The sequence below is a fragment of the Phoca vitulina genome, unplaced genomic scaffold (assembly GCF_004348235.1).
Source record: "Phoca vitulina isolate PV1807 unplaced genomic scaffold, GSC_HSeal_1.0 scaffold22, whole genome shotgun sequence".
Lineage (NCBI taxonomy): Eukaryota > Metazoa > Chordata > Mammalia > Carnivora > Phocidae > Phoca > Phoca vitulina.
Genome location: NW_022589725.1, coordinates 29,252,923 through 29,280,174, shown reverse-complemented (window position 1 = coordinate 29,280,174; position 27,252 = coordinate 29,252,923). Strand labels below are relative to the sequence as shown.

General features: G+C 42.7%; 1 protein-coding gene and 1 non-coding gene across 2 annotated transcripts in view; both read left to right on the top strand.

Annotated features, from left to right (window-relative positions):
* Positions 1-1,056: 1,056 nt before the first annotated feature.
* LOC116642091 lies at positions 1,057-1,200 on the top strand. The gene has a single exon (XR_004301285.1). It is a non-coding gene; the product is annotated as a U4 spliceosomal RNA (small nuclear RNA).
* A 24,161-nt stretch (positions 1,201-25,361) lies between these two features.
* Positions 25,362-27,252, top strand: part of BFSP1 (beaded filament structural protein 1) — a 38,625-nt gene continuing 36,734 nt past the window's right edge. Inside the window, exon 1 of the mRNA XM_032420027.1 lies at positions 25,362-26,303. Within this exon, the coding sequence (XP_032275918.1) occupies positions 25,930-26,303 (374 nt within the window). The 5' untranslated portion in view covers positions 25,362-25,929. The remainder of the gene's footprint in view (positions 26,304-27,252) is intronic.

Here is a 27,252-nt window from a genome sequence, read left to right as displayed (position 1 = left end):
GAAAATACATTCTGGACATTCCTTTATTGTAGCTGGGTCCTCTTGGATCGGCAGCCCCAAGGGCCTAGACATCTATTTTAGGAAAGGGCTAAATATATTTAAGTATATTCATGGGAACAACGCAGTATCACATGGTAACACTATTGATTTCTCTATTCGTCTTCATGGTAAAGTAAAAGTCATATACTGCTATTTTATAATATTAAAAATTGAATAACCAATACATGTTTTTAGTTACTAGTGTACCACTTGAATTAAACCATGAGAAAATGGAGTAGAAAGTGGCACAACACTCTTGACCAATGGTTATTTACCCCTCTTGGACCATATGTTCACTTTGAGGTTCTGATGAAAAGTATAGTCCCTTTCTCTAGAAAAGTAGATATTTGCTCCTACTCACAAAACATGGCTTACATTTTCAGGCAGCTTGTGGACTGTTCTGAAGCCCATCCATTAAACTACATATTTCAGGAAAGGTTTGGGGAAAAATTCTAAAAAGGAAACTCAAGGTAGGGATGAATGAACAGTCCTACAGTTCCTCCCCCACAATCCACATGCCAAGATTGGTTTGCTATTACACTGGTTATCACTTATAGCATGAAACCTTTCAGACCCATACAATACAGAGCATTTAAAAAAACACAGATGGCCTCCACAATGCACATAGGATTGCGACTTGTTTTTATTCACACATTCGGCAGTGTATCTTGGGGATGTATCCATGTTGTCTTCCCATTTTTCAGAAGTAATAGTGCACTCTCTATAGTTCTGATCAGGTTGCTATACTCCTGGAGCAAGAAAAAGGAGCCACAAAAGATTCAGCAAGGGACAAATAAAGGAATCCAGTATTTGATTTAAGGATAGACTAAATGACTTTATAAAGGAATAAATAAAGGAATCCAGTATTTGATTTAAGGGTAGACTAAATGACTTTAAACTTTCCAGAATGTAAAGAAGCCCAAGGGTTGAATGTGATCACAAGTTAAAATCAAGAAGGGTAGGAATGAAGTGAATAGAAATTCTGCAGCAAATTGTAACACTAAAAATAAGAGGGCTAGCTTTGCGCAGTGGCAGTATCGTAGCCAATGAGGTTTATCCGAGGCGCGATTATTGCTAATTGAAAACTTTTCCCAAATAAGAGGGCTTCTCTTAAAAGCTCAAAGGTGTGCTTTTAGGAAAAATCGGAGGGCTGTTGTACGTGGGTAAGGACAGGAGAAAGATTACAAAATGGAGGGGAAGGAAGACCTGTCACAGGCAGTGACAGACTGGTAGGGGTGAGCTGTCTGGTTGGGACCCATTTCCCCCCTCCCCCACCCCATTATTCTCTGCAGACCTCCACCTCTCCCATGACCACCAAGGGGCTAGAAAACCTCATTACCAGTGAAGTGCCCACTGCCAAGTTTGCTGGGTAATGTCCAGGCAGCCCTGGAGCCCTGAGGGGGGTGTGTGAAGATGGTACCAACACATGCAAATGGGTTGTCCAAGCTCAGAACTTTCCCTCACCCCTCTCTCACCTCCCCTGCCTCTGGGGACTAAATAGTTATATCAGGGAAAGGAGAGGGTACTTGGAAGTCATCTGGAAGGGCAGATGACCAACCTCCTGGTTGAGGTTGGGGGTGGGGGGCACCCAGGGCAACCTCAGAGTTTCCCCCAGCTTGGTGCTTCTCCACCTGTCTTCCCCCAGACTCTCCAGGAGTGATGCCCGTTCTCAACCCCTGCCCCAGGTATTCTGTACAAACCCAGACCGATGAAAACCCTAAGGACATATGCTGTATGAGTCTATAGGTAAAGCTCCTAAGACAGAGGAGGAATCCAAGCATTATGAAAGAAAGGCAACAAGCTGAATAATTTCAAGCAAAAGAAGCAGGACAAGAAATTAAAATGAGCATAGTAAATATTTTCAGATAAGGAAAGACACTGGGAGACCAAAAGTAAGAATGAGCAGTTATGGAAAAATTGCAAACATTAGGAATATACAATATTCTTGAACTAAAAGATTCAACAGATGGGCTGGACAATAGATTGGAGATATGTAAATAACAAGGATGAGAGTCAGAAGATGAGGTCAAGTAGTTCACTGTCTCAATGTATCAAGGAAGGGTAAAGAAGATGCAAAGAATTTCACAGAGGTGGAGGATAGAGGAAAAGGGCCAGTATCCGTACGAAGTATCTGGATGGTGAAATCAGTAAACCAAGGGAAGAAAATACTTGAAAACTTTAGTTCTGCTGGATTTTTTTAATTTAAATTTTCGTTAACATACAGTGCAATATTGGTTTCTGGAGTTCTGCTGCATTTTTAAAAATTAATTACTGAATCCATTATTTCAACATTCATGTTGGGCCTACAATGTGCCAGCTCTTCAGAGCATGAAGAAGGCAGACAGGGCTCCCGTGTGTTCCTGAAACTTAAATCCTAGTCAGCTACAGGCAAACAACACACAACGAAGCAAAAAAGTACTTTGTTGACCATAAAACGGGGTGATGTAACTGAGGGTAACTGGAGGTGGGAAAGTCACACTTAAATCAGTGCTCAAAGAAGTCTCATCCAAAGAGGTGGAATTTAAGCTGAGGCTTAAATGCCGAGAAGGAGCCGACTGTGTGACAATCAGAGCGGGGAGCATCCCAGGCAGATGGGATGAGGTCAGCGTGTTCTAAAAACAGAAGGAAGACAGTGTGGCTGGAGCCTGGAGAGCCAGGGTGGGTAGACCCAAACAAGACTGAAAGTGTAACTCATAATCAAATGTTGTAGGCCCATGTAGACCATGGTCAGGGTGGATTAAAGAAGAAAAATGGAATTATAGCCCCTGTATAAAGCAATGTATTTATAATTATATTATTTTCAATTATATTAGGCTGAACATAAGAAATGGGCAATATTTAACTATTTTGACCTTCAAAAACAGGACACTTTTTTTTTTTTTTTTTTTTTTGAGTAGGCTCCACAGCCAACATGGGGCTTAAACTCACGACCCTGAGATCAAGAACTCATGACTCTGAGATCAAGAGTTGCATGCTCTACCAACTGAGCCAGCCAGGTGCCCCAAAATTAAGACACTCTTATGATTCAGTCTTTTTAAAAGATGTTTGCCTCATCCCATCATCCATTATTACCACCTGAATTTCTTCTTACAATTTCTTGTAAGTGTTAAAAAAGAGAAAAGTTTATGTTTGGGAGGCAAAGCAAGCGTCTCGTTTACATTCACAATGGGATGCCACTTTGAAATGTTTTCAGTTGGATTTGACAGATGTTTCCTGGGTCCTACCGTGTGCTAGTGGTGGCATGTTAGCTACCGGGAATACAAAGATAAAGAAGTCATGGGCCCTGCCACAAGGAGATAGTGAGTGAAAACAGATCAGTGCCAAGATAAACTTGGCCCAGGTCCCCTTGGGAAGTCTCAGGATCCTACTGATGGGGCAGATCATACCAGGGAGGTGTTACCAGATCTTAATGAGTGAGGCATCCGCAGAGGAAGGAAGTGAGCATTAGTTAGCAACATGATTTCTCACTTAGGTTGGTGAATATGAGTGTGGAAGAGATGGCTAGAGGGCCAACTCAGAGACTGATGATTGGAGGAGGAAAACACCTAATGTTCCTACCCCAAAATTTGACTCCATGGACCAAGATACCTAGAGAGATACAGAAGCAGGGGTTTTTTGTTGTTGTTGCTTTGCTTTGTTTTATTTTTTGCTTTGGGGCGCTGTTATGGCTGGCTTTCCAGTTTTCCCTTCTGGGGGCAGGAGGAAGGATGTCAAAGGGTGCTTTAGCCAAAGAACCCCAGCTCTGCCCAGTGAGGAAACTTGGAGCATATTCAAGAACAGCTCCACCGGAAACAGCCAAGGGACAATGGCCACGATGTGAAATTGGAGTGCCTTTTAGTATAACTGTTTTGCTTTTATCACTAAGACTCCAGTATTTCTATCACCCGTCTTCCAAGAAGGTATTTGATACCATTGGCACAAATTCTGGTCTTGACGGGCTGTGTGACCTCTCAGGAGGTACGCCTCTCTGGACCTCCTTTTCCTCACCTGCAAAGTGAAGGTGTTGATGAGGTTAAGCCCTTTGGTTCTAAAATGTAATGCCTGCACTGTACAGAAGACTTACTGAGTATCTAGCACCATGTTAGCAATTCGTGGAGTATTCTAGTAATGCTAAGGCAGACCTCTGAATTTTGATTTATAAACTCTAGGCCTTGCGCTCTTGACACAGGGCTGTTTTTATAGCAAAATCAATAAGTCACTATAATCATCCAGGTCGTGGACTCGCTGTTTCTCTCAGCTGGTCCACATCTGGGGAAAAGAGGCTGATTGGCACAAAGGGAGCAAACAGCACTAGTCTAACACACTCTTATTTGTAAATGAGGACCACACGTCACCTCTTGCGATCTTTTTTTTTTTTTTCCTTTGGTCAGTAAATTCAGGACCCCTCGCAAGATTTTCCATACTGGGGGTGGAAGGAATCACTTGCTCATTTATATTCTTGCTCCCGTGGAAAACATTTCCTGCCACCCTTTAAGCCAATGAGTCACTTCCAGCCTTCAGACCTCCACGGCTTCCTTTCCAGCCCGGGCCTGGCCCTCTGGAGAGGGGTCCAGGCTGTTGGGCAGGAAGGTGCTTCAGGCAGCAGGCAACACACCTTGAATGGCTTTGAAATAGCCAGAGGATCCTCCCGTCAGGAGAAATTATCTGGGTGGTCTGATAAATGTCAGGCGTTGGATTCCAGACTCAGCGTTTTTTCTTTTCTTTTAAAAACTCTAAGAAAGAAACGCCCATAGAAGGTACGGCCAGTTGCAGGTTTATTTTATGACTCATGGAAATTTCTAAAATGATAAATATTGGCTCAGCAGTAGCCTGACGTAAGAAACACTCGACTAGACCAGAGTCTATGGTTACAAGAAACAAGAAGAGTGTGTTCAACAAATAGCTTTCAGAGGAAAAAAAGAGCAGAAAGTATTGCCTGGACTCCATGAGGTGGCTTGGCAGGCCACAATTTCATTTATTCTTCTTGAGGACAGAAGCTTTCCTGAGGGGGTCGCAGTATCTTCCTGGCCAAGAAACCATTTCATATGCCTTCGGTTTTCTACTTTATTTAGTCCAGGCTCCTTTTGGCTAATATAATGAAAATACTTCAGCAACCATAAATATTAATGAGGGTGAAGTTGGAAATATTTTTCCCTCAGAAAGGGGGGAAAAAAAAAAGGAAAATAAATATGTTCCTTCCTGAGTAAAAATCCCTCTATCTCTGTGTGGAGATGAAACTAGGCATTCCACAGAGATGTTAAAAATCCAGACTATCAACTTGTTTCAGAGAAAGTTTAAAAATTATGGGCCTTGGGGCGCCTGGGTGGCTCAGTTGGTTAAGCGACTGCCTTCGGCTCAGGTCATGATCCTGGAGTCCCGGGATTGAGTCCCGCATCGGGCTCCCTGCTCGGCAGGGAGTCTGCTTCTCCCTCTGACCCTCCTCCCTCTCATGCTCTCTGTCTCTCATTCTCTCTCTCTCAAATAAATAAATAAAAAAAAAAATCTAAAAAAAAAAAAAAAAATTATGGGCCTTAAGTATGGTTGGGCTTCTCCTGCGTACTTTTATTTCTCACAAAACAAGGTCAGCATTACCTTAACTTCCCATCAGCTGATTTTATCTTTTAAAGAAAACATAAATAGTAATATTCAGACCCAATGAAAAGGCTAGTGTCACAACTTCTCAAAACCTAGTCATGAGTAGCGTGAATCTGCCTTTCTGTGAGTGGGTTTATCCTGTATAACTTTTGCAGGTTTGTTAACAGAGCAGCATTACTTCTAGTGTGCTTTAGAATTGGCCATCCCAACATACACACACTTTACGGACTGGAGTCATGATAAATAACCTGGTGAGGAGGATTCATAAAGAAAGTGAGAAAAGACTCAGGCCATAATTCCATGCTTCAAATAAAGCAGCCAAAGAGACTGTTAAGCCTTTGGGGGTCCCAAGTCCTCCTAGGAGGAGGACGCGCCAAATCTGAAAAGGCGTTTTGGTAAATCTGACAGCTCATGCCGATGACTCTCCTACAACCAATCACAGGCAGTCACACTTCCCTTGGGGAAGAGGAGACCATGTTGGGATAGACGTGGACACCCAGAACCAAGACTCTAGAATATATTGCAGAGGTCGTTGGAGGGCAGAGAAACAGCTAGAGGCCATTCCCTAAGCTCTTGTAGAAACTCCGCCGAGAGGTAGGAGAGAAACAAGATGGCTGACGTGATCTGGAACACGAGTGTGATGGGAAGGGTTGTGTAACAAGACACTGCATCGGACCGCCCTTTGCCCCAGCTGCTGGGAAACTTATCTCAAGTTTCACCAGAGAGAGAAACTGCGGGAGCCAGATTAATCAGGGAGATGCGCCATGGGGCCTGGTGTCAATACTGAAGAAATAGGACTTCCCCTTTGGAAGGCCTAGCCCTATGTATTTTTCCTCCCTTTGCTTCTCTGCTCATCTTATATTAATAGGCCTTGCAACCTGATGGGGAGGGAGCTCTCCCCACCCGAGCAGCTGAGGCAGGAGTGTCTCTGCAGGTAGCCAAGGTGATGCTGGCAGCCAGAGGCAGCAGTCATGGGGATGGCTCATCTTCCTCCCCGCCAAGGGAGAGGGAGCCCCCTGGGCCCTGAGCCATGACACAGATGGGCCCTGGGTCATTCTGCTGGTTGAACCCAAAGAGCAGTAAAAATAATTACAGAATGGAAATGGCTTTGTTGCATTTTTTTCCAGGTTATTAAAAAAAATCTAAATTTGTTAGGAAAAGAAAAAACAACCCTGGAAACCTATGAGAAAGAAAAGTATTCATTGTTCCATCACCTTTTTGTCTAATAATTAAAAAGAATTTTGTGGCGCCTGGGTGGCTCAGTCGGTTGGGCATCTGCCTTCAGTTCAGGTCATGATCCCAGGGTCCTGGGATTGAGCCCCGCATCGGGCTCCCTGCTCAGCAGGGAGTCTGCTTCTCCCTCTCCCTCTCCCTTTCCCTCTGTGTGCTCTCTCTCTCTCTCAAATAAATAAATAAATCTCTTTAAAAAAGAATGTAAGAGAACTTTAATTCACAAATTGTCTAAGAATATCTTCTCCTTATTTAAAAAACAAAACAAAACAAAAAACCCCCTTCACCTTCACTGCCCTGCAATTCTTTGCCCCTCACCAAAATTAAACACTATCATTGGTTTGGAATGTGTCCTTGCAGAGTTTGTTCTGTACATTTACACTGCATGCCATACACTTGCATGTACACACACACAACTGATGGATCAATATAGACAGTTTCATATTCCTGTGATTTTTAAAAAATGTTAATAGTATATTCCATCATCAGCTTGCTGCTTCCCTGTGTTTGGAAGGCAACCCAATGGCTTGCTCCACCACTTTTCTCAATTCTGTGCTCAGATGTCACCTCCTCAGTGAGGCCTTCCCTGATTACCCTGTCTAAAATTACCACACACCCCAACCTTCCAGTTCCCTTCTCTGCTTTATGTTTCTCCATAGCACTCATCATCATCTAACATACCATATTTTTCACTTATTTACTTTCTATTCCCCCACCCCAGTTGAATATAAGCTCCATAAGAACAGAGATTATAATCTATCTTTTCACTTCTTTTTTTTTTTTTTAAGATTTTTTATTTATTCATTTGAGAGAGAGAGAGCATGCGCAAGTGCATGAGCACAAGCAGGGAGAGAGGCAGAGGGAGAAGCAGAGGGAGAAGCAGATTCCCCGCTGAGCAGGGAGCCAGATGCGGGGCTCGATCCCAGGACCCTGGGATCATGACCTGAGCCGAAGGCAGACGCTTAACAACTGAGCCACCCAGGCGCCTTCTACATTTTCACTTCTGTAGTCTCAGTGCCTAGAAGAGTGGTGGCACATAGTACGTTGTGAATAAACATTTGTTGAGTAAGTAAATGAGTAGGATTCCAAAGAGTTGGTGTGAAGACACTGTAGGCGTAGGCACCTTGCCTAGAGGGCATCGGTCATCTTTTGAGCATGGCCACCAAAGCCACACGCTGAGCAGAGTGAAGAGGGGTCTACCATACCAGCCCTGAATTGCCTACCCCTAGGCTCCTTGTTCGAAGACAGAAAGCAGACCTTATTTGGTTAAACTATTGTTGGGTGCCTGCTGCGTGCACCTGCGTGCCATCCTAGGTGATGCCAGTCAATGGTCCTGAAAGATTGAGAAGTATTCTGAGAGGGAAAGGGGAGGGCTTGGGACAGGACCCGCGGGAACCCTAGGAATTTAAAGATGTGAAGCTGAAGAGGATCCCTTCAAGAGGCTTCCAAGAAATGGAAAATCCAGAAGCAAGTGGAATCACGGACCTAAGAAAGGGTGCTTCAAGAAGGGGGATAGAGTCAGCGGACTCAAATATCAATGAGCAGTGCCGGGAGGGGAGATGGGGTGTTGGACTGAGAACTTGGGTGATGGAAGTTGAGTGAGTGTCTTTCTGAGGACTCCTATTTTCTCTGTGAAGTAGCAGGCGTGAGCATCTATGGTAGTTAATCTTATGTGTCAAGTTGGTGGGGCTTTTGTGCTGGTTGCTTGGTCAAATGCTAGCCAAGACATTGTTGTGAGGGTATTTTGTAGATGTGATTAACATAATCAGTAGACAAGGAGTTAGTAGGTCAGATTACCCTCCGTGATATGGATGGGCCTCATCCACTCAATTGAAGGCCTGAACAGCAAAATCCGAGGTTTTCTGGAGAAGGAATTAGCCTCAAGGCTGTAAGGTTAGAAATCATTCCTGGATTTCCAGCCTGCTGACCTGCCCTATAGATTTCAAACTCAAGACTGCTACCTTACCTCTTACCTGAATTGCCAGACTGCCCTACAGATTTCAGACTTGCCAGCCCCCATGGTTGCATAAGCCAACTCCTTAAAATCACCACCACCACCCCCGATATGTGTGTGTATGTGTTTCTGAGGTGTATTTTGATATGTTGCTTTATTTTGATGAATAGTGAAGTTGAACATCTTTTCATGTTTTTTTTTACCATGTGCCTTCTGTAAACTTGAAAGTGTCATATCAAACTCTAAGGTAATTATTTGCTTTAGAAACTTGGGCCATTTGTATATGGTTCTTTTCTTTTCATTTGAAAATACCACAAATAGTCAGACTCTGAAACAGATAAAATTCACAGCGGATCTTGTCCTTTCTTCGCTTTTCTACTGGATGTTTGTCTTTTTGTTATTGATTTGTAATTTTCTTTGCATTGTACTTTGCCTTTGGTCTAATATGCGAATTGTCCCCCTATATTTTTATTAGCTCTTAACATTGCTTAGGGTTGTTGTTCTTGTTGTTTTCATAACACAAAATAGTTTATTTTTTCGATAGGCAAAACTTCCAATCTTTTCCTCTGAGGCAGTTACTTAGAAACATTGGCCACATATACAGACTTTCCCCTTTTCACATGAAAAAGACACAGATTATGCAACAGATGCATTTTTCAATTTAGGGATGGAGTTTATGGTGTTAATTATTGTTTTAGTATTTGAACCTCTGGATGCATAGGAAAGTCTTAATATATTATTTTTCCTAAAAACTCAAATGGTTTCATTTACTGAAGAAGCCTGTTATTGCAGCTGCTAAAAGTTTGGTGATTTTTTGAAAAAGACGGATGTTTTCCATTTCCATGAGGGCTTGGCTATTCCACAGCACTATGAAAATTATTGGATGCCTCCCTTGCTTCAGGTGATGGATACTGAGGGAAAGGTAAGCCGTTCAAAGAAGAATTCGGGTTTCAAGTCCATATACTATTCTCAACATCATGTTGACTTGGTGGGAACTTACATATAAATATTTTAAAGTTACATAATTTATTTCTTGTCTTAATACCTCCATTAAAATCAGCATAGAATGAACACAGTTTTTTTTGTTTTGTTGTATTAGTGTTACTTAAGAGTTGACCCATTAAAATAAATATATAGAGGAACTTCAGTTCATTTAATGATCTGAAAACAGTGATGGCAGGACTCTAGCAGCTTTGGCCAGCTCCCCTCCTATGTCCCCTTATGCTCCCTAACGCTGAAGGCTGCTTACTCTGAACTACCTGCCATTTTCTCTCCCATGTCCTAGAGTGTTAATGCCCTCTGGAGCAGTTCCCAACCAAAGATGGACAGGGAGTTGGTGGATAAGTACCAGGCTTCCTCACTCCTTGGGTGGGATAGTTCTGTGGGGTGTCCTGTTCTGTCTCCTAGAGTCCCCAGATGCAGCGAGCTCCAGCTACCCCCAGAGGTAATTGTGATGGCGCCCAATTGTGATGACACCCCCGTAGTTGGCCTCCTCCCCTCCTGCCTCACTTCCCCCATTCACCTGCTGCTGTGACAGGATCCTCTCCCAAACATACCACTTGTGCTCAGGGTCTGCATCTGGAGGATTCCAAACTAAGACAAATGCTCAAAGTCTGCCAGCCTACATACAAAAAATAATGGCTAATATTTGTTAAGCACTTACTATGTGCCACACACCATTCTAAACACATCATTTAGCCCTCATGACATCTTTTGGGAACTATTATCACCCCCAGTTTATAGATGGAACATGTGAGGCTTAGAGAGATTAAGTCTCTTTTCTGAGATCACGTAGCTAATGGGTCATGAAGGATTTAAACCTAAACTATTGAGGGGCACCTGGGTGGCTCTGTCAATTAAGCGTCTGACTCTTGGTTTTGGCTCAGGTCATGATCTCAGGGTCGTGAGATCGAGCCCCACAGCAGGGATTTGTGCTCAGCACGGAGTCTGCTTGAGTTTTTCTCTCTCTCCTTCTCCCACTGCCCCTCCTCCTTTCTCTCTCTAAAATAAACAAATAAATAAATAAAATCTTTTAAAAAATAAATAAACCTGGACTATCGAACTCAAGTGTCCATGATTTTAGTCCATATATCCTATGACACAGTATATCAGCCTACTTCAAAAAACTTCACTGGTGCATATTTAATAGGCTGTGGGAAGGCATTTTGCTGATAGTTGAGCTGATCGATATTTTTGCAGTCTCCAGCAATAATACTGTTGCCTGACTTGGATTGTCTACCCTCTCCCAACTGAAATCCGAGTCCCTGCAAGAAGCTTCTATTTTTTTTCCAACCACGTCATGAAGTTTTCTCCTGGCTCTTCTAACATGTGAGTCTGTTTTTGCAGCTAACTACTGTTCCTGCTGTTTTTGTCAAAACTAGCTGCCCGGCTTACAATTTATTGTATGATAAATGTCATCATTTATGCCCTAATAGCCAGCTGAGTGGATCCAGGATCTTAGCTGGTTGTGATGCTGTGCGAGGCATGTTTGTTACTGGCTTGAAAGACGACATTTCACAGGCTCTGGATGACCGTTATTTGAACTGAAATATTCTTCCAGCCCCTGACCTTATCAAGTTTTTTCTTTGTTACACGGCAAAACATTATGCTCTCCTTCTGGTCCCACTGCTGGTCTTCAGAAAGAGTAAAACAAATGTTTTGTGGTTCCTAGAAAATGTTATAAAATTGTTTCCTAAGTTAGGTCATTGCCGTTGCAAAATTCTTGTTTTGGTAGAAAACTTGGCCAAAAACAACAGAGGCCATGGTCAGCCATTATTTCAGGGAAAAAAAAATCTTGAGATTTGTTGGGTTTACTGTCTTCCCTTCCAATGAAAAGAGACCAATCCCTCCAGCTAGGCATAAACTAGTTTTGAGATAAATCTCTCTCTCTCTTTATAGAGATACACTTTAATGTACTGGCTGACTTCCCCAGTTTTTGAAATAGTCCCATAAAATTTTGGAAGGCATTTTAACTTTATGAGGCAATTATCATAAATTAATTTTCAGAAACTTCTTGAGCCAACTTGAAATCAAACCAAACCATTTTCTCAGGCTGTAGACTCTAATTCCACTCTAATTTTTTAAAACTGAGCATTTAAATTTAGGGTACCATTTTAAATAATATACTTGGGAAGGCTGATTCTCTTCTTTGAGCTTGCAGAGATTGAAGAAAGGACATCATGTTTCTCTCCATCAATTTCAGCCACTGGAGCGATGGACCCATATTATTTCATAATTGATGTGACTCCAATAAATGTTGAATAACTGAGTTTCAAGGGGAGAAATGTCCTGAAGTGTCTTTTTAGTATTTGTCAACTCCTGTGGTGTAAATACCACCGTGGCTGATTTTAAGCTATCAATGAGGTGTTAACCAGCTCCCAAAATTCCTGGAAATTTAACAGTTGGGTCTTATGAGCTCCTAAGAGGTAGCTCCAGAATAATATTACAAGTGACTCAGCCGAATAGTGCCCCCAGTGCAGGCTTGGGAACACTGGTTTGTTGCCCCTGCAATGCCCTGGAATTGGTTGTAGGGGTCACTAGGATATCATGTAGCAAATCCTGACAAAGTGGCATTTTCAGAACCAGGGTGTGTGTTACCCAAAAACTCAGGTTACCTTAAAAAAAAATAATGTACCTTGGGAGAATTGGATCCCAAATGTCCTGTTTAATTGTCATCCTTGCAGATTCTAAGTCCTACAATAGGGTCATTGAGGACAATCCAAGAGGCATTTTAGAGACAGGAGCCACTCACAGTTCTGTGGCTTGTTTAAACTGCTATGTTCAGCAAAGGCTGACCACAGAACAGAATAAGCAGTCAGAATCCAACTTGGATGCCACCCTTTGCAATGGATTTTGTTTCAGGTTTACATCTGAAAAGCCACAGCGTTTGAGGAGCCCTGGGAAATGTCTTCATCATCTATCACTTGAGAGCATAACTTCTTCTTCTTCTTCTTTTTTTTTTCATCTTCTTAAAATAGAAAGCTCTTTTCCAAGGAATTAATTTTTTCTTTTATTGCGTCTTGTAAGTACAGCCATTCTGCTGACTGGTGCACTGTTTGCTTTCTTAATGAATGTATTTTTGTCCTGTCCCTCTGTATTTCCTCCAATGATGGAAGGCAACATAAATCTAGCTATTACAGTGGAGAGCAAAGCAAATTTCAGTTTAGGGTTGCTACAAAATTTGACCATGCCCTTTAAAACAGCCCAGTCAGTGAACATGGAGTGAGAGCACCAGGCCCCTGGTATAGCTATTGATAAGAGCTTCATGATTCATCTTTGGCAGAGCAATACTCAGCTTCCCCATTTGAAAGTTTCAAGATGAACTTCCCCACATTCAAAAACTTTGTCTTGATTTCAAATTTCTATCTAAGCTTCATTTGTTTTTGTTTTTTTTTTAAGATTTTATTTATTTATTTGACAGAGAAAGAGAGAGAACAAGAGCAGGAATACAAGCAGGGGGAGTGAGAGAGGGAGAAGCAGGCTTCCCACAGAGCAGGGAGCCCGTCGTGGGGCTCGATCCCAGGACCCTGGGATCATGACCTGAGCCGAAGGCAGATGCTTGAAGACTGAGCCACCCAGGCTCCCCTCTAAGCTTCATTTGTTGTTGAATTCATTTTATCAGGTACCTACGTTGTTTCAGAAGCTTTACCAGTTGACTGCATCTGTCAGGGTTCTTCTGTATCTAGCCGGAAATAAATGGTCTAAACAAAGAGTTCAACTGAAGAGAATTTAACGAAGGGACAACTTCCGGTGTTGTGAACAGGGTTAAGGGAATTAGCAAAGCATGGTGAAGGGCCCACAGCTAGCAACAGCAGGAAGCTCTTACTACCCCAGGCCGAAAGCAGCAAGAGATGCCATGAAGGGGTGATTTTGCTTAGAGGGGAGAGGGAAGCAGGAAGGGAGTCTGTCTGATCTCCTGCCAGTGACCCCCATTTGCCAAACTCTGCAGGAAACCATGGGGCCTGGGAGGCAGGTGATGTGATCCGGGAGGGCTAGCCTTTTAGAGTTTCCAACAGCCTGGGGAAGGATAGAGGATGGATCTCTGAACTGATCCTCTGGTGGAGGGTGGCCACTGGCAGAATGAACAGCATTGACATCCGCCCTGCCTTCAGAGAGCTCCAGGCTAGTTAGAGCAATCATATGAGCAGGTGCACTCGGGTAGTGGAGAGGTAGAGCCTTAGCCAGGAGGGCATCTTGGCTAAGCCTATGCAGGGGCTTGGGTGTGTAGAACTGAAGGCCTGTCTCAATGGTCATCTTCGTAAATCAATATGCATGAGCTCATGGGTGGAGGGTGCAAAGGAATAAGGAAGATACTGTTATCCAAACCAAGGGGCACAGACAAATGAAGAAAAGGATGGTATCTCCTGGGTGAGAAGACATGTCAGATGACAAAAATAGTAGATAAATGAAGGGGGTGGGAGTCAGTAGGTGTCAACCATGAGCAGGTGGTAGAGGGTGAAGTAAAAGGATAATATTCTTATCATTATAGTCCTTTTCCAAATGAACTAATAAGTCAGATGGTTGGAATAGGTAGTTCTTTGAATACTGGTCAGACTCATATGCCTGCCAAACCATGGCAATCTTACTCAAACTGGCTATTGTTACAAATTTCACTGGAAAACTTCACATAGAGTTTAAGCCTGCAAATTGAAGGTTAGGGCTTAAAATGTACAATCTTAGAGTCCCTTTATGTACTTTTAAACTGTGTGCAGAATCTGAAATTAGTGGATAAAATACCTTGGACTATCATCCCTCCCAATTTCAGCTCAAAGCTAAGAAGTAGGTGAACTTGGGAAGATAAAACTTCTTCTCTTATGAAATAGTTTATTCAGTTCCTCTTGATATCTATAGGAAAGTAGATATGGCCCTATAAACATGATATACCGGATGTATGTTTAAATCTGTGAATGTATATTTTTATCAGAAATGCCTTCCTGGATATGTATACCTAATTCCTTAGTATCCATTTCCTAAGTGGTACAAACCAGGGTCTGGAACATCCTCCTTTTAGGGCAAAGTGGGCATGCCAGTTGGCCAACCATGGCTCAATGATACATCAAGCCACTTGACAATTTATTCCCAGAAGAAAAGGGGCTGTGGTTCAGATGTAGGCTGACCCAACTTAAGAGTGGTGGTAGGTCCGTTTAATGATATCTTAAAGAGAAGCACCGAGCAGAAATATGAATAGCATGGCTAGATTTAAATCCACAAGAAATTATGGGGCGCCTGGGTGGCTCAGTTGTTAAGCGTCTGCCTTCGGCTCAGGTCATGATCCCAGTGTCCTGGGATTGAGCCCTATGTTGGGCTCCCTGCTCCGCGGGAAGCCTGCTTCTTCCCTTTCCCACTCCCCCGCTTGTCTTCCTTCTCTCATTGTGTCTCTCTCTGTCAGATGAATAAATAAAATCTTAAAAAAAATAAAAAATAAATAAATCCACAAGAAATTATAACAGTGAAAGAGACTTCCCCAAACTTGGTCCTGAGGATGGCGCCTGCTGGGACGATGACTCATTTCTGCATCCCTGAGGTCATGGGTATGGCCACTTTTCATGCATAACCAGTGATGATGTATGGGTAGGTGTAACAATGTCTCAGAGACATGCCAAGGTTGTGCCCCATTGTCTGGTATTCAGGGAAGATAAGTCCAGATACATTTCAAAAGGCTTTCATTATTAAACTCCTACCATAATCATCAGTGAAATCCTGGTTGCTGAGACCATCTGGTAAATCAAAGGAGCATTTTTGCACTTTCTTGCTATCATTAAGAAACATCTATTCTAGCACAGTTTTCCCAAAGGTGTTCAGGATTTGGGGGGGGGGTTCTCTTTTGTTACAATTTCAAATTTATAGAAATGTTGCAGGAAGAGTACAGGGATATTTCCATATACCCTTTACCCAAACCCACCAATTATTTACATTTTTCTCCATTTGCTTTATTATTCTGTGTATTTATTTATATATGTGTGTATGATATAGACATGCATATTGCTTATTTTCTGACCGGATGAGGGTAAATTGGACATTGTACCTCATTATTCTTTAAACTAGTGTGCATTTCCTAAGAACAAGGTCATTTTCTTACATGCCATAGTACAATTACCCAAAGGAGGCTTTTTTTTTTTTTAAGATTTTACTTATTTGACAGGGAAAGAGACACACACAGTGAGAGAGGGAACACAAGCAGGGGGAGTGGGAGAGGAAGCAGGCTTCCTGCTGAGCAGGGAGCCCGATGCGGGGCTCCATCCCAGGACCCTGAGATCGTGACCTGAGCTGAAGGCAGACGCTTAACGACTGAGCCACCCAGGCGCCCCCCAAAGCAGACATTTTGATACTTATGTTATTATCTAATTCATATTCCATATCTAAATTTCGTCAATCATCACAATAATATTCCTTTATAGTTTTTTTTTTTTTTCTAGTCTAGAATCCTATTCAGGATCCTGCATTGCAATTCAGTTGTGATGCCTTGTGTAGGTGCCCACCGGTCAAAAAAATACAAGGAACACATCCATCGTCCAACAAATTTGGGTTGGTTGATACTTGCTTCAGTTTCTGTATTGGACCCTGAGAAAAGCAATTTGGTGCTTGGTGCCCTCCTGCCTTTGATAGTGTTTGAATCCATGGCTTTATTTTCCCAAAAGTCTTCAGAGTCCACCATGGGTGTGCAGTTGGAGAGGGAGCCTTGCTTCTGAGTGTTTCTCCCTCTGTAGTCACTCTTCTGCGGACACATCACTTACAGGGCAGCTAAGCATACATTAGAGACTGGGGCCTGATGGAGAGGCCCGGCTAAGGGAGCAGGGACTGGGGAACCGGTGGTCTGCCCTTTCCCTTGGGGTTGCTGGCCACCCTATTCGAACTGAACCTTTCCAGGATGGCTTGTGTTTTGAGGTGATCCAGTTTTGTGGAAAGCCTTCAAGCTGTGCATCTGTGCATCCATCTGCCCCCTCTGTGATCTGCAACTGCCCTGGGGGTGGTGGGGGGGTGGGGAAGGGGTGGTGGTGGGAGCAGGCAGAATGTTCACTCTTAGGGCAGCGTGGCCCCCTTGTGGTGGATGGTTATATGCCTTGGGGGAAAGGATGGCCTATAAAAGGAGAGCAAGCAGAAGAATCAAGATGTTAGAGCAGGAGATCAGTTTGCTGGGGCTGCCATAACAAAATAACACAGACTGTGTGGCTTAAAGAGCAGAGATTTATTTTCTCACAGTTCTGGAGTCTAGAAGTCTGAGATGGAGGGGTTGGCAGAGTATTTCTCCTGAGGCCTCTCTCCTTGGCTCGCAGATGGCCATCATCTCCCTGTGTCCTCACATGTCTTCCCTCCCTGTGTCCTCATGTCTGTGTCCTAATCTACTCTTCTTATAAGGACACCAGTCACATTGGATTAGGGCCCACTCGTATGACCTCATTTTACCTTATTTACCTCTTTAAAGGCCCTATCTCCAAATATAGTCTCATTCCCAGGCCCTGGAGATCAGGACTAAAATGTGAATTGTAGAGGACACAATTCAGCCCCTAACAAGCAGAAACGAGATCTTAGAGAGTCTTCTGCTCAAATCCATCATTTTAGAAAGCAGGTTAAGTGAGTTGTTCGAGGCCACACAACTAGAAAACAGCAGAGACCCAGCATTCACAGAATGCTCTCTGCTACCCTTTGTGTCTGGAAAAAGGCCAAAGCGAACTGAGGATGTATCCAGACTGAAAGAGAAAGCTCAAAACTGCAGAGTATGAAATTGGCTAAAAGGCAAGTATCTATGCCTATTTTACTCAGGCTTTTAAAAGAGTTGTTCAGTGAATAAAAATGTTAATTAAAAAATTTAAGAAAAGTTATATATTTAAACAATTTTAAATGGAAATAAGATGCAATGAACATAAAACCTGATACATGACACTAATACTGGATTATATACATATGTATGTTTTTATCTGACTGTAATCACCATGCATCTGGTCTTTTGTCTTCCTGCTTCCCTTCACGTTTGTTATAAATATTTTCATTTATATCATCATGTCTTCCACGTGATTAAATTGTTCGATGGTTATAGACCGTTTTCTCGTGTTGTTACTGCACAGTTGGCTAAACCATCTTCCTCCCTGTCCCTCTCTCTCTTTGCTGTTATGCATATATATGGCTATAAAGTAAAGCATGTAATATTTATTAAATGCCTACACTGCAAAATGCTTAACATATAAGATGATCACACTTTTCACAAGTGTTTTTGAAAGTAATTTCAGACTTTCTCAGAAAAATTGCAATAGTACAACACCCATATGTCCTTTACCACAATGGAACTGTTGTTACTATTTTGCCTCATTTCCTTTCTCGCTCTTTCTCCATACATTTTTATATTGATGTTTCTGTTTGTATTTATACATGTCATGCTTTTCAGGATCTTTTGAGAATAAGTTGTGTACATCATGTGTTTTACCCCTTGATCATTCAGAATGTATTTTCCAAGAATAAAGATATCATTTTATTTAACTGGTATAGTCACAAACTTCAGTACATTTAACGTTGATAAAATTCTTTTATCTAATTGAGTGTCCATATTCCAATTTTGTCAAGGGATCTAGTGATGACCTTTACAGCATTTGCTTCTCCTCCAGTGCAGGATGGAATCTATGATTGGTATTGCATGTAGATGTCATGTCTCCCTAGTTTCCTTTAATCTGGAACATTTGTCTAGTCTCTCTTTTTCTTTTCTGATGTTAGCATTTTGAAAGAATATCATCCCCTTCTATTTTTATTAATAGCATGTTTCTTATTTTGGGTTTGTGTGGATGTTTCTTTATGGTTAGATTCAGGCTAGATATTCAGGTTATGTGGGCCAGGATAAGAGAGGCCGCAATCTCAGACAGACCAAGAAACTCTTGAGAGTAAAAGAGGGTGCTGCTTATTCTTACGCTGAGATAAAGGCATAAACGTGGATCGTCTTCAGCAGGCTGGAATGTATGATGACCCTTTTCATGTAAGTGATTATTTCCATTTTACAGTGTCCATGCTGGAACCTGACTGGTTAAGTCACTTGCCAAAGTGGTGGGACTAGAACCTAACCTCAGGGCTTTCTGATTCTCACAGCACCCATTTCCCAGCCCCAGCCCCAAACTAGTGCCATTCAGCTGCATTTACTGTACTTCTTCCATATATGATCATTCATCAAGCCCTGTGGAATCTATCCCGACAATCTCTTGAATTAACAAATTTGTTCAGCAATGGTTTCTTCCTCATGTGTATGATCTCCATTCCTACTGAATAATCTCCCACCAGTGGGGGAGGATTGTTGACAAATATGCCCACTCTTGCTCCTTTTAGGCCCATGGCAGGATTGCTTTTCTTAGAGTACTTGATGTTAGGTGGGGCTGTATGACTTACTTTTACCCGTTTGACGTGATGGGGTGGAAATTTTACAAGCTCCCACTTTTCCTCTATGATGACCAGCAATGTTTCAGATGGTGGGAGCTCTGATAGCCTTTATGTTATGCAGAGAGGATGATATGAAGCAGAGGCCCCAGTGGACCTTACTTGGACAAGCGTGTACCATGAGTGATAAATAAACCTTGTTGTTTTAAGCCCCTCAGACTGCGGGATTGTTTGTTATCACAGTAGAACTAGACCATATGGGCTGAATCACCAACCAAAAAAATGTTTTTAATTTTAATATTTTTAATCAAACTAATATAGAAACATATTTTTAAAGTCTAGTAACACCACAAAGTTTAATTTTTATAATGAAAAAGAATTGCCTTCTGTCCTGTTCCTCCCCTCTCTGCTCTACTCTATCCCTCTGAACTCCCCCATTAAATTCATTGAAACAATCTGAACCCCTACTATGTGCCAGGCACTAATCAAGTGCTGGGAGATAGGATGATTCACACATGACATCTGCTTTTAAGTAGCTCACATACTAGTAGTGGGAGAGAAGGACTTGAGCTGAGGCTGTGAAGGTAAGCACAAAGTACAGTGGTAAGTTATACATTGAAGTTATGTATATTTTTAACCCCTGGTGTTTAAATCTATATTAAATACTCTATAACTCTTATTCTTTAATGAACTAATACTGTTATTTCTTGGTTTATCAATTGTAGATTTTATGTATTACCTTTCCCCTATGAAAGATGATGAATCTTTTTACACATATACCTTTCTCACCACCATCCCCATTCTTCTAATTATTTATATCAGAAATTTTAGATAAATCAATAATAAGTGTTTCATCAATAGGACCATGTATATATGGTTTTTCCATTGAGTCAAATAGATACTTTACTTATATTGCATTCCCTCCTCAATTTTTTGTTTTTCCTGGAGTTACTAATTGCTTTGTTTTTTGTTTGCTTATTTGTCTAGACCCTTGTCATTAATCTCCTCAAACTTTTTAAGAGAAATACATAACTTCCTTTAAGACTCATTTCTGCATGCTAAAAGGCATCAGTTAATTTGTCAGTTTCATTTTTTTCCTTAGAGACTTAGACTAGAAGAAAATCTTAGTAGCCAATGAAGCCACATATTATAAGAAAAGTAGAGTATAGTAAATCAATACATTTCAATAACTGGCATAAATTCATATATATACTAGTTCCATCCCTTTTATTTGTAAACAATTTTTTTCCAGTTTTAGTGAGATATAATTGACATACAACACTGTGTAAGTTAAGGTGTACAGCATAATAACCTGACTTACACACATTGTGAAATGATTGCCACAGTAAGTTTAGTTAACATCCATCATCTTTTTTTTTTAAGATTTTATTTATTTATTTGACAGAGACGGACACAACGAGAGAGAGAACACAAGCAGGGGGAGCTGGAGAGGGAGAAGCAGGCTTCCCGCCGAGCAGGGAGCCTGATGCGGGGTTTGATCCCAGGAGCCTGGGATCATGACCTGAGCCGAAGGCAGACGCTTAACAACTGAGCCACCCAGGCGCCCTGACATCCATCATCTTATATTGATACAAAAAAAGTGTTTTTTCCTTTGTGATGAGAATTCTCAAGATTTACTCCCCATCTCTTTTATTTTTTTATTTTAAGTGGGCACCCAGTATGGAGCCCAATGTAGGGCTCAAACTCACACCCCTGATATCAAGACCTGAGCTGAGATCAAGAGCCAGATGCCTAACCGACTGAGCCACCCAGGTGCCCCAGCTCTCCATCTCTTTTAAAAGTGGCTACATGGCAGCAAGAGCAACAGGACTCTTACCTACCACCAACTTGTATATGCATCCCTGGTGCCCAGATAGTGCCCTCAAAATCAGTTCTTTAGCTAAAGAATACAGAACTCCTTTGATGGAAGTTGATTCCATGTGTTGGGGCACAAGAAAAGCAGACTATCTCTCTAGAATATCTCATTTCTAGAAAGCAAGGATGCTTTCCAAAAGCATTAGAAAGACAAAGAAGTCAGTCAGTGGGACTCCCACTGACCATGTTGGAATAACATGTACATAAAATAACTAGAGTGAAGATAACAATTAATTAAAATAAGTTGAGCCTATAAAAGATGGTATTTATGATCTTGATCAGGAGGCAAATTAATACAAAATATTCCAAAAATGTTTGTAAAACAGAAGCAGGATGAATATAACAGATATTTAATTTCTATTGATTTTAACAAGTAGGGAAATGTTAGCATATAAGGGTAATTTGTTTCTTCCATGAAGCTTGTAGAAGTGTATAATGTATAGATTCTTACCTGTTTCTATCTCTGTTTCTATCTGTTTCAAGAGGAAAAAGTGAGTCCAGGAAATGTAGGAACAATACAGGGTTCGGTAAGAGCAGCAAGCCGTGCTGTTCACTTAAAGGGGAACTGTCGTAGAAGCTGCTGTGGACGTCCTGACTACAGCCCTGAGCACCCAACCCCTTCTGTGCTTGCTGGTGCATCTTCCCACTGCCAGCAGTTGGGGCTCTTTCCCACAGGGCTTCATCAGGCTATCCCAGTCCATGGGGAGCCTACTTAGGCTGTCTGTGGCAGGCTGGAAGTGCCCTGTGATCAGCCCATGGCAGTGGTGGGTAAATTTCCAGCTCTTTCACCGTTGGGTGGGGTAGCTCTGAGGTGCCTGTTCTGACCTATCTTCTAGAGTCTCCAGCGTTAATTTTTTTTAACTTCTTTTTCTGTTTTTTTTATTATGTTATGTTAATCACCATACATTACATCATTATAGAGTCTCCAGCGTGATTAAACTGCATCTCCCACCACAGCGACTTGCTTGTTGTTATCACAAACCCTGCTTTGCCTTCCCTATCTCCCTCTTACCGCCCTAGGTGCTTCCTGGAATCACCTTCCAAATAGACTATTTGTACTTTAACTCATTTCAGGCTCTGCTTCGGGGTAACCCAAATAAAATAACCAAGTAGAGGGGGAAATCCAGCTGTGGTTGTTGTATTTTATGGCCAGTTAAAAAGTAGGAGTCAAGAGCAGGTTCCAAAGTCATAAACCAGCCAAATGTCCCACAGAAGAAGCTAACTACACCAACTTAGTTTCTTTTCTCATAGGAGAGGAAAACCCTACTAATTATAGTAAAATTCCAATAAGAAATATTTACATTTTTAATAGCATCAACAGATGGGAGCAGGATATCTTGACAGTATCATTGCGCTGGTACAGGACAATACAAATTATACAAATCTACAGAATCTATACTTTTGGAGAAAAATACTAACTTTCAAAAATAAAAATATAAGTGAGAAAGAGACACTTAAAAATCCTATGCTGTAACAAGTAAAACTTCATTATAAAATGAGTCTTAGTCTGGGGTGCCTGGGTGGCTCTGTTGGTTAAGCGTCTGCCTTCGGCTCGGATCATGATCCCAGGGTCCTGGGATTGAGTCCCACATTGGGCTCCTTGCTCAGTGGGGAACCTGCTTTTCCCTCTGCCTGCCGCTCTCTCTGACAAATAAATAAAAAATAAAATAAAATAAAATGGGTCTTAGTCTAATGATCAATGGCTTGGGTTTGAATTACCTTGGACCATACAACCATGTTCCATGTTCAAACCAAAAGCCAATCAGTCAACATTCCAAATTCAATATCTGGTGATCTTGTTCTCTGAAATCACTCAGTTTCTCCAGAGAATAATCCCAAATCTCCTGCTTGGGGAAATAAATGCCTGGTGACTAGCATCCTGGAAGTAAAGTGGTAAATGGATACATCTGCTCTTTTAACCCCTTTGTTTCAGTATGATCTCATCCTGTCCTTAGCTGTGCCTGGTGACCTTGAACTCAAGACCTCTCTTCTTCAATTTCACCAGAGAATAACTTCCGGTCTCCTGTCATGCTGGGGTGGGGTAATTGCCTGGCTCTGCAGGAATGGGGTAGGAGACCTGAAATTCTAACTGCTCCTTATGCCCTGGGCTAATCTCTGGTTTTTCATCTCTACACTTTACCCCCCTCTTCTGTCGTATCTGGTACATCCAATTCCTAAGTTTTTTTTTTTTTTTTAAGATTTTATTTATTTATTTGACAGAGAGAGACACAGCGAGAGAGGGAACACAAGCAGGGGGAATGGGAGAGGGAGAAGCAGGCTTCCCGCGGAGCAGGGAGCCTGATGCGGGGCTTGATCCCAGAACCCTGGGATCATGACCTGAGCTGAAGGCAGACGCTTAACGACTGAGCCACCCAGGTGCCCCGATTCCTAAATTTTTCTGAGAGTCTCTCACATGAACCAGCTTGTTTTTCTGTCCCAGTCCCCTCTGTGGCACGTAGGTTTCACATGTCTTCACTCTGCCAGTGCAACTGACATCAGTTGCCACTAATGTCTCTTTTGAGCCTTCCGAAAATTTGTTGGCACATCTTGTCCACGGTGATCTTTTCCTCCTTATTTTTGTGGAGTTTTAATCTAAAAATAAATTCTTTGCTGCCATTTTTGGTAGGGCTTGGGGGGAAGGGGTGGAGGTGATGCTCATGTTCCATCCACTGCTCAGCCCTTCCTTCAGAACTTTCCTTTTTGGGAGCCTTCTTGCCAGGCTCTCCTCAGTTCAGGCTCACTACATTCAGGGAGCACATGGCTCACTCCACTGCACCTCACACCAGTTGTTCTCACACCTTATTTATGCTGTTCTGCCTGAAACTCTAACTTCTCTCTATCCACACACTACTTACTGCTGCTTCTTAGGTAAAAACGACAGCATTTTGGTAGGATCTCTATTTTAGAACTTATCCCAGATTTCCTTGTGTCTTAATTTGTTGAGTCTCCCTGAGACTATGCTTTGTGAGTAGGTATTTTCTGTTTGTTCCATTGGATTATTGAAATAATATTTTTTCCTTTGTTATGTTTCTGGGATATCTGTTTTTCAAATAGGATTACTATGTGTGGTAGACTGGGTTGCTGGCCCCAATTTTTCACTCCAGTGTGAAAGTTACACACCCACACCCTTGCCATGGCCTCAGGGTGGGGGGCCATGCCTCTTCCCTGCCTCTTTACTTTGGCTATGGCCATGTGATTTGCTTTGACAAATGGGATGCTAGCGGACAGGATGCAAACAAAGGCTTGGAATGAGATTGTGTGGCGGGGCTCACTCTTGTCCTTCTGTCATTGCTAGTTCTAGGGGGATGAGAGACATTTGGAGCAGAACTCTCCCAGCTGACTGGAAGACCTGTAGCTTGAAGGAGAGCTCTCCAGCTGACTTGCAGACCTGGTTGTGTATTGCTAGATATTCCTTCTTGTATGCCATTTAGTTTTGGGGCCAGTTTGTTCTGTAGCAATAGCTGACTGATACATGATGTCAAAGGAAATGAATGCTTTTATAACCTTTGTTCTGTGTTGGTTTTGCTCTCTAGGAAGCCTGAAACCAGTTTACCATGCCATCACCATGATATATGTGTATCTACAAAAAATGCTAATGTGGCTCTCCTTGATTTGATCATAAAATCTATTTTTAAATGGCTTAAGAAAATAGAACAATAATCATACCACCACCACAACTTTGGACCTTACCTTGGATTCATTCTAGACTAAATTCATTCCATTATCTTACAGTCTTTTTGGAGAAATAATAAACCCATCAAAGATCTGTGTCATACTCTTGATCTTTTATAACTATGACTTTAATTTGTAGTATAATTATGTAATTCTGTGCAATCTTTATAGTTGTTAATTATATGGTACTGCCAATCCTTATTTTTAGGAAAACAGCCCTTTTGATAATGATTTTTAAATTGGAGATATGACAAAGTATTTATACTTAGGAACATTTTCATCAAATGCTATTAGTTTCTTTCAACACCCACAACTTACTTTTAAGTTTGTTAAAGCCTAGCTTTGTTATTTCTGTAATACAAATTAAAATGAAACATAGTGTCAAAAAATTCTTTCATATTCTCTGAGAGTTGGCCAATTTATTAAATCTTTTAAGCTGTAAGGATTTTTTCTTTAGTTCAAAGAATCAATTATGCCAATATCCTGATGGGGCTCTACTTGTTTCTCCTACTACAGAAAGGATGTCAGAATCCCCGAGAACAAGGGCAATGTTACAATGATAACCGTGCATCTGTTTCTTAAGTTATTGTACAAAGAATGTTTTCTCACAAATATGCATAGGTGTTAGTAAGAACTCGCTTGCAGCACGCATCACAGTTTTTTCGAGATGGGCCATTTATTTTGCATCCGTGGTTAAGAACCCCTAACAAAAAGGAGGGTTCCTAAACGTCATGTTGTAATTACGCAAAAGCACTGCTTAAGTAATCAGGAAAAAAGTGGTATTGTTGAAAAGGTCTATAATTGAGAGCTTGACGCAAAGAGAGGAGACAAAGAGAGAGGTCCTCGGGCTTTTGAGCTAGTCCAAGTTTAACAAGCTCCCTTGGGCTTCCTTCACAATTCCCAGAGGAAGCAGTCATGCCTCTCTTGTCCTCCTGACCCTCCATTCAATCATAAAGCAACAGGCTTTAACAATCACAGAACAAAAACCTCATTGCCCAATTTAACCTTCCAACCCCCAGAGCTGTATGGTCCGCTAATCCAGCGCACAAAAGCAGGCCCGCTGCTCTTTTATTCTTCCGGAGGCTGGGCGCAGTGTTGAGCTCAACAGCTGACCAGCTCTGGAACGTCCCAGCAGCGTGCCGGCGGGGGGCCCCCCGATGTTTATTTAGCAGCCAGTCGCCTCGGCGCACGGCCTCCGGGAGCCGGCTTCGCGCGCGCTCGCCCGCACAGGAGCCATGTACCGGCGCAGCTATGTCTTCCAGACCCGCAAGGAGCAGTACGAGCTCGCCGACGAGACGACGCGCGCCGCCGAGCCCGACAGCACGGTGGAGGGCCGGGCGGCGGCGCCCAGCCTGGCAGCCCTGCAGGGCCTTGGCGAGCGCGTGGCCGCCCATGTCCAGCGGGCCCGCGCGCTCGAGCAGCGCCACGCCGTCCTCCGGCGGCAGCTGGACGCCTTCCAGCGCCTGGGCGAGCCGACCGGCCCGGAGGACGCCCTGGCCCGCCACGTCGAGAGCAACTACCAGCGCACCCGGGACCTGGCGGCCGAGCGCGCGCGGCTGGAGCGCCAGGGCGCGGAAGCGCAGCGCGCGCTCGACGAGTTCCGCTGCAAGTAAGCGGCGGCTGCGCGCGCGCGCGGGGGTCGGGGTCGGGGGGGGGGGGGGAACGGAGGCAGGGCGTGGGCGGTCGCCTGGCGACCCAGGACTTCGTCCCCGCAGGGGGCGCGCGCACGCGCGGTGCCTCTCCCTCACCCGGGACCCCTTCCCTTCCGATGGCACTTCGCAGTTTGCATGAAGTGGTATCATGTACTTGTAATGTGCTTTAAAATTTCGGTCTAATTTACATGCAATAAAATGCACAGGTTTGGGGGCGCCTGGCTCTCTCAGTTGGTAGAGCATGCCACTCTTGATCTGGGGGTTATAAGTTCGAGCCTCACCTTGGGCGTAGAGAATACTTAAAATTAAAATCTTTTTAAAAATGTAAAGGTGTTAAGTGCATAGTTCAATGAGTTTTGACAATGTATGTACCCATGTAACTACCCAAACAAGCAGGGTATTTCCACCACCCCAGAAAGTTCCCTCCTGTCCTTTCCCAGTCACCCTGCACCCCTCCCCCACAAAAAACCTGGAGGCACCCAGTGTTCTGATTACTGTCACCATAGATTAATTTTGTGTGTTCTGGAATTTCACAAAAATGGAATCTTACAGATGTGCTCTTATATGTCTGGATCCTTTTGCACAGCACAGTGTTTTTGAGATGTATCCATGTTATTTGATCCTCACAGCCTTATCCTGTAATAGACGGTACTGCACCTGTTTTGCAGATGAGGAAACTAAGGCTTCGATAGTGTCAAGATTTGGGGCAAGGTCACTCAGCTAGTGCCTTGCTGCACTGGGATGGAGTTCAGGTCCTGGGCATGCTAAGTCTAATCATCTTTACTGCATCACAGCTGATACCTGGACATTATTTCAATGTGTGTCCTCTAGAGTCTTGCTACTTGAAGTGTGGTCTGTAGACCAGCAGCACTGCCATCATCCAGGAGCTGGTTAGAAATGGAGTTA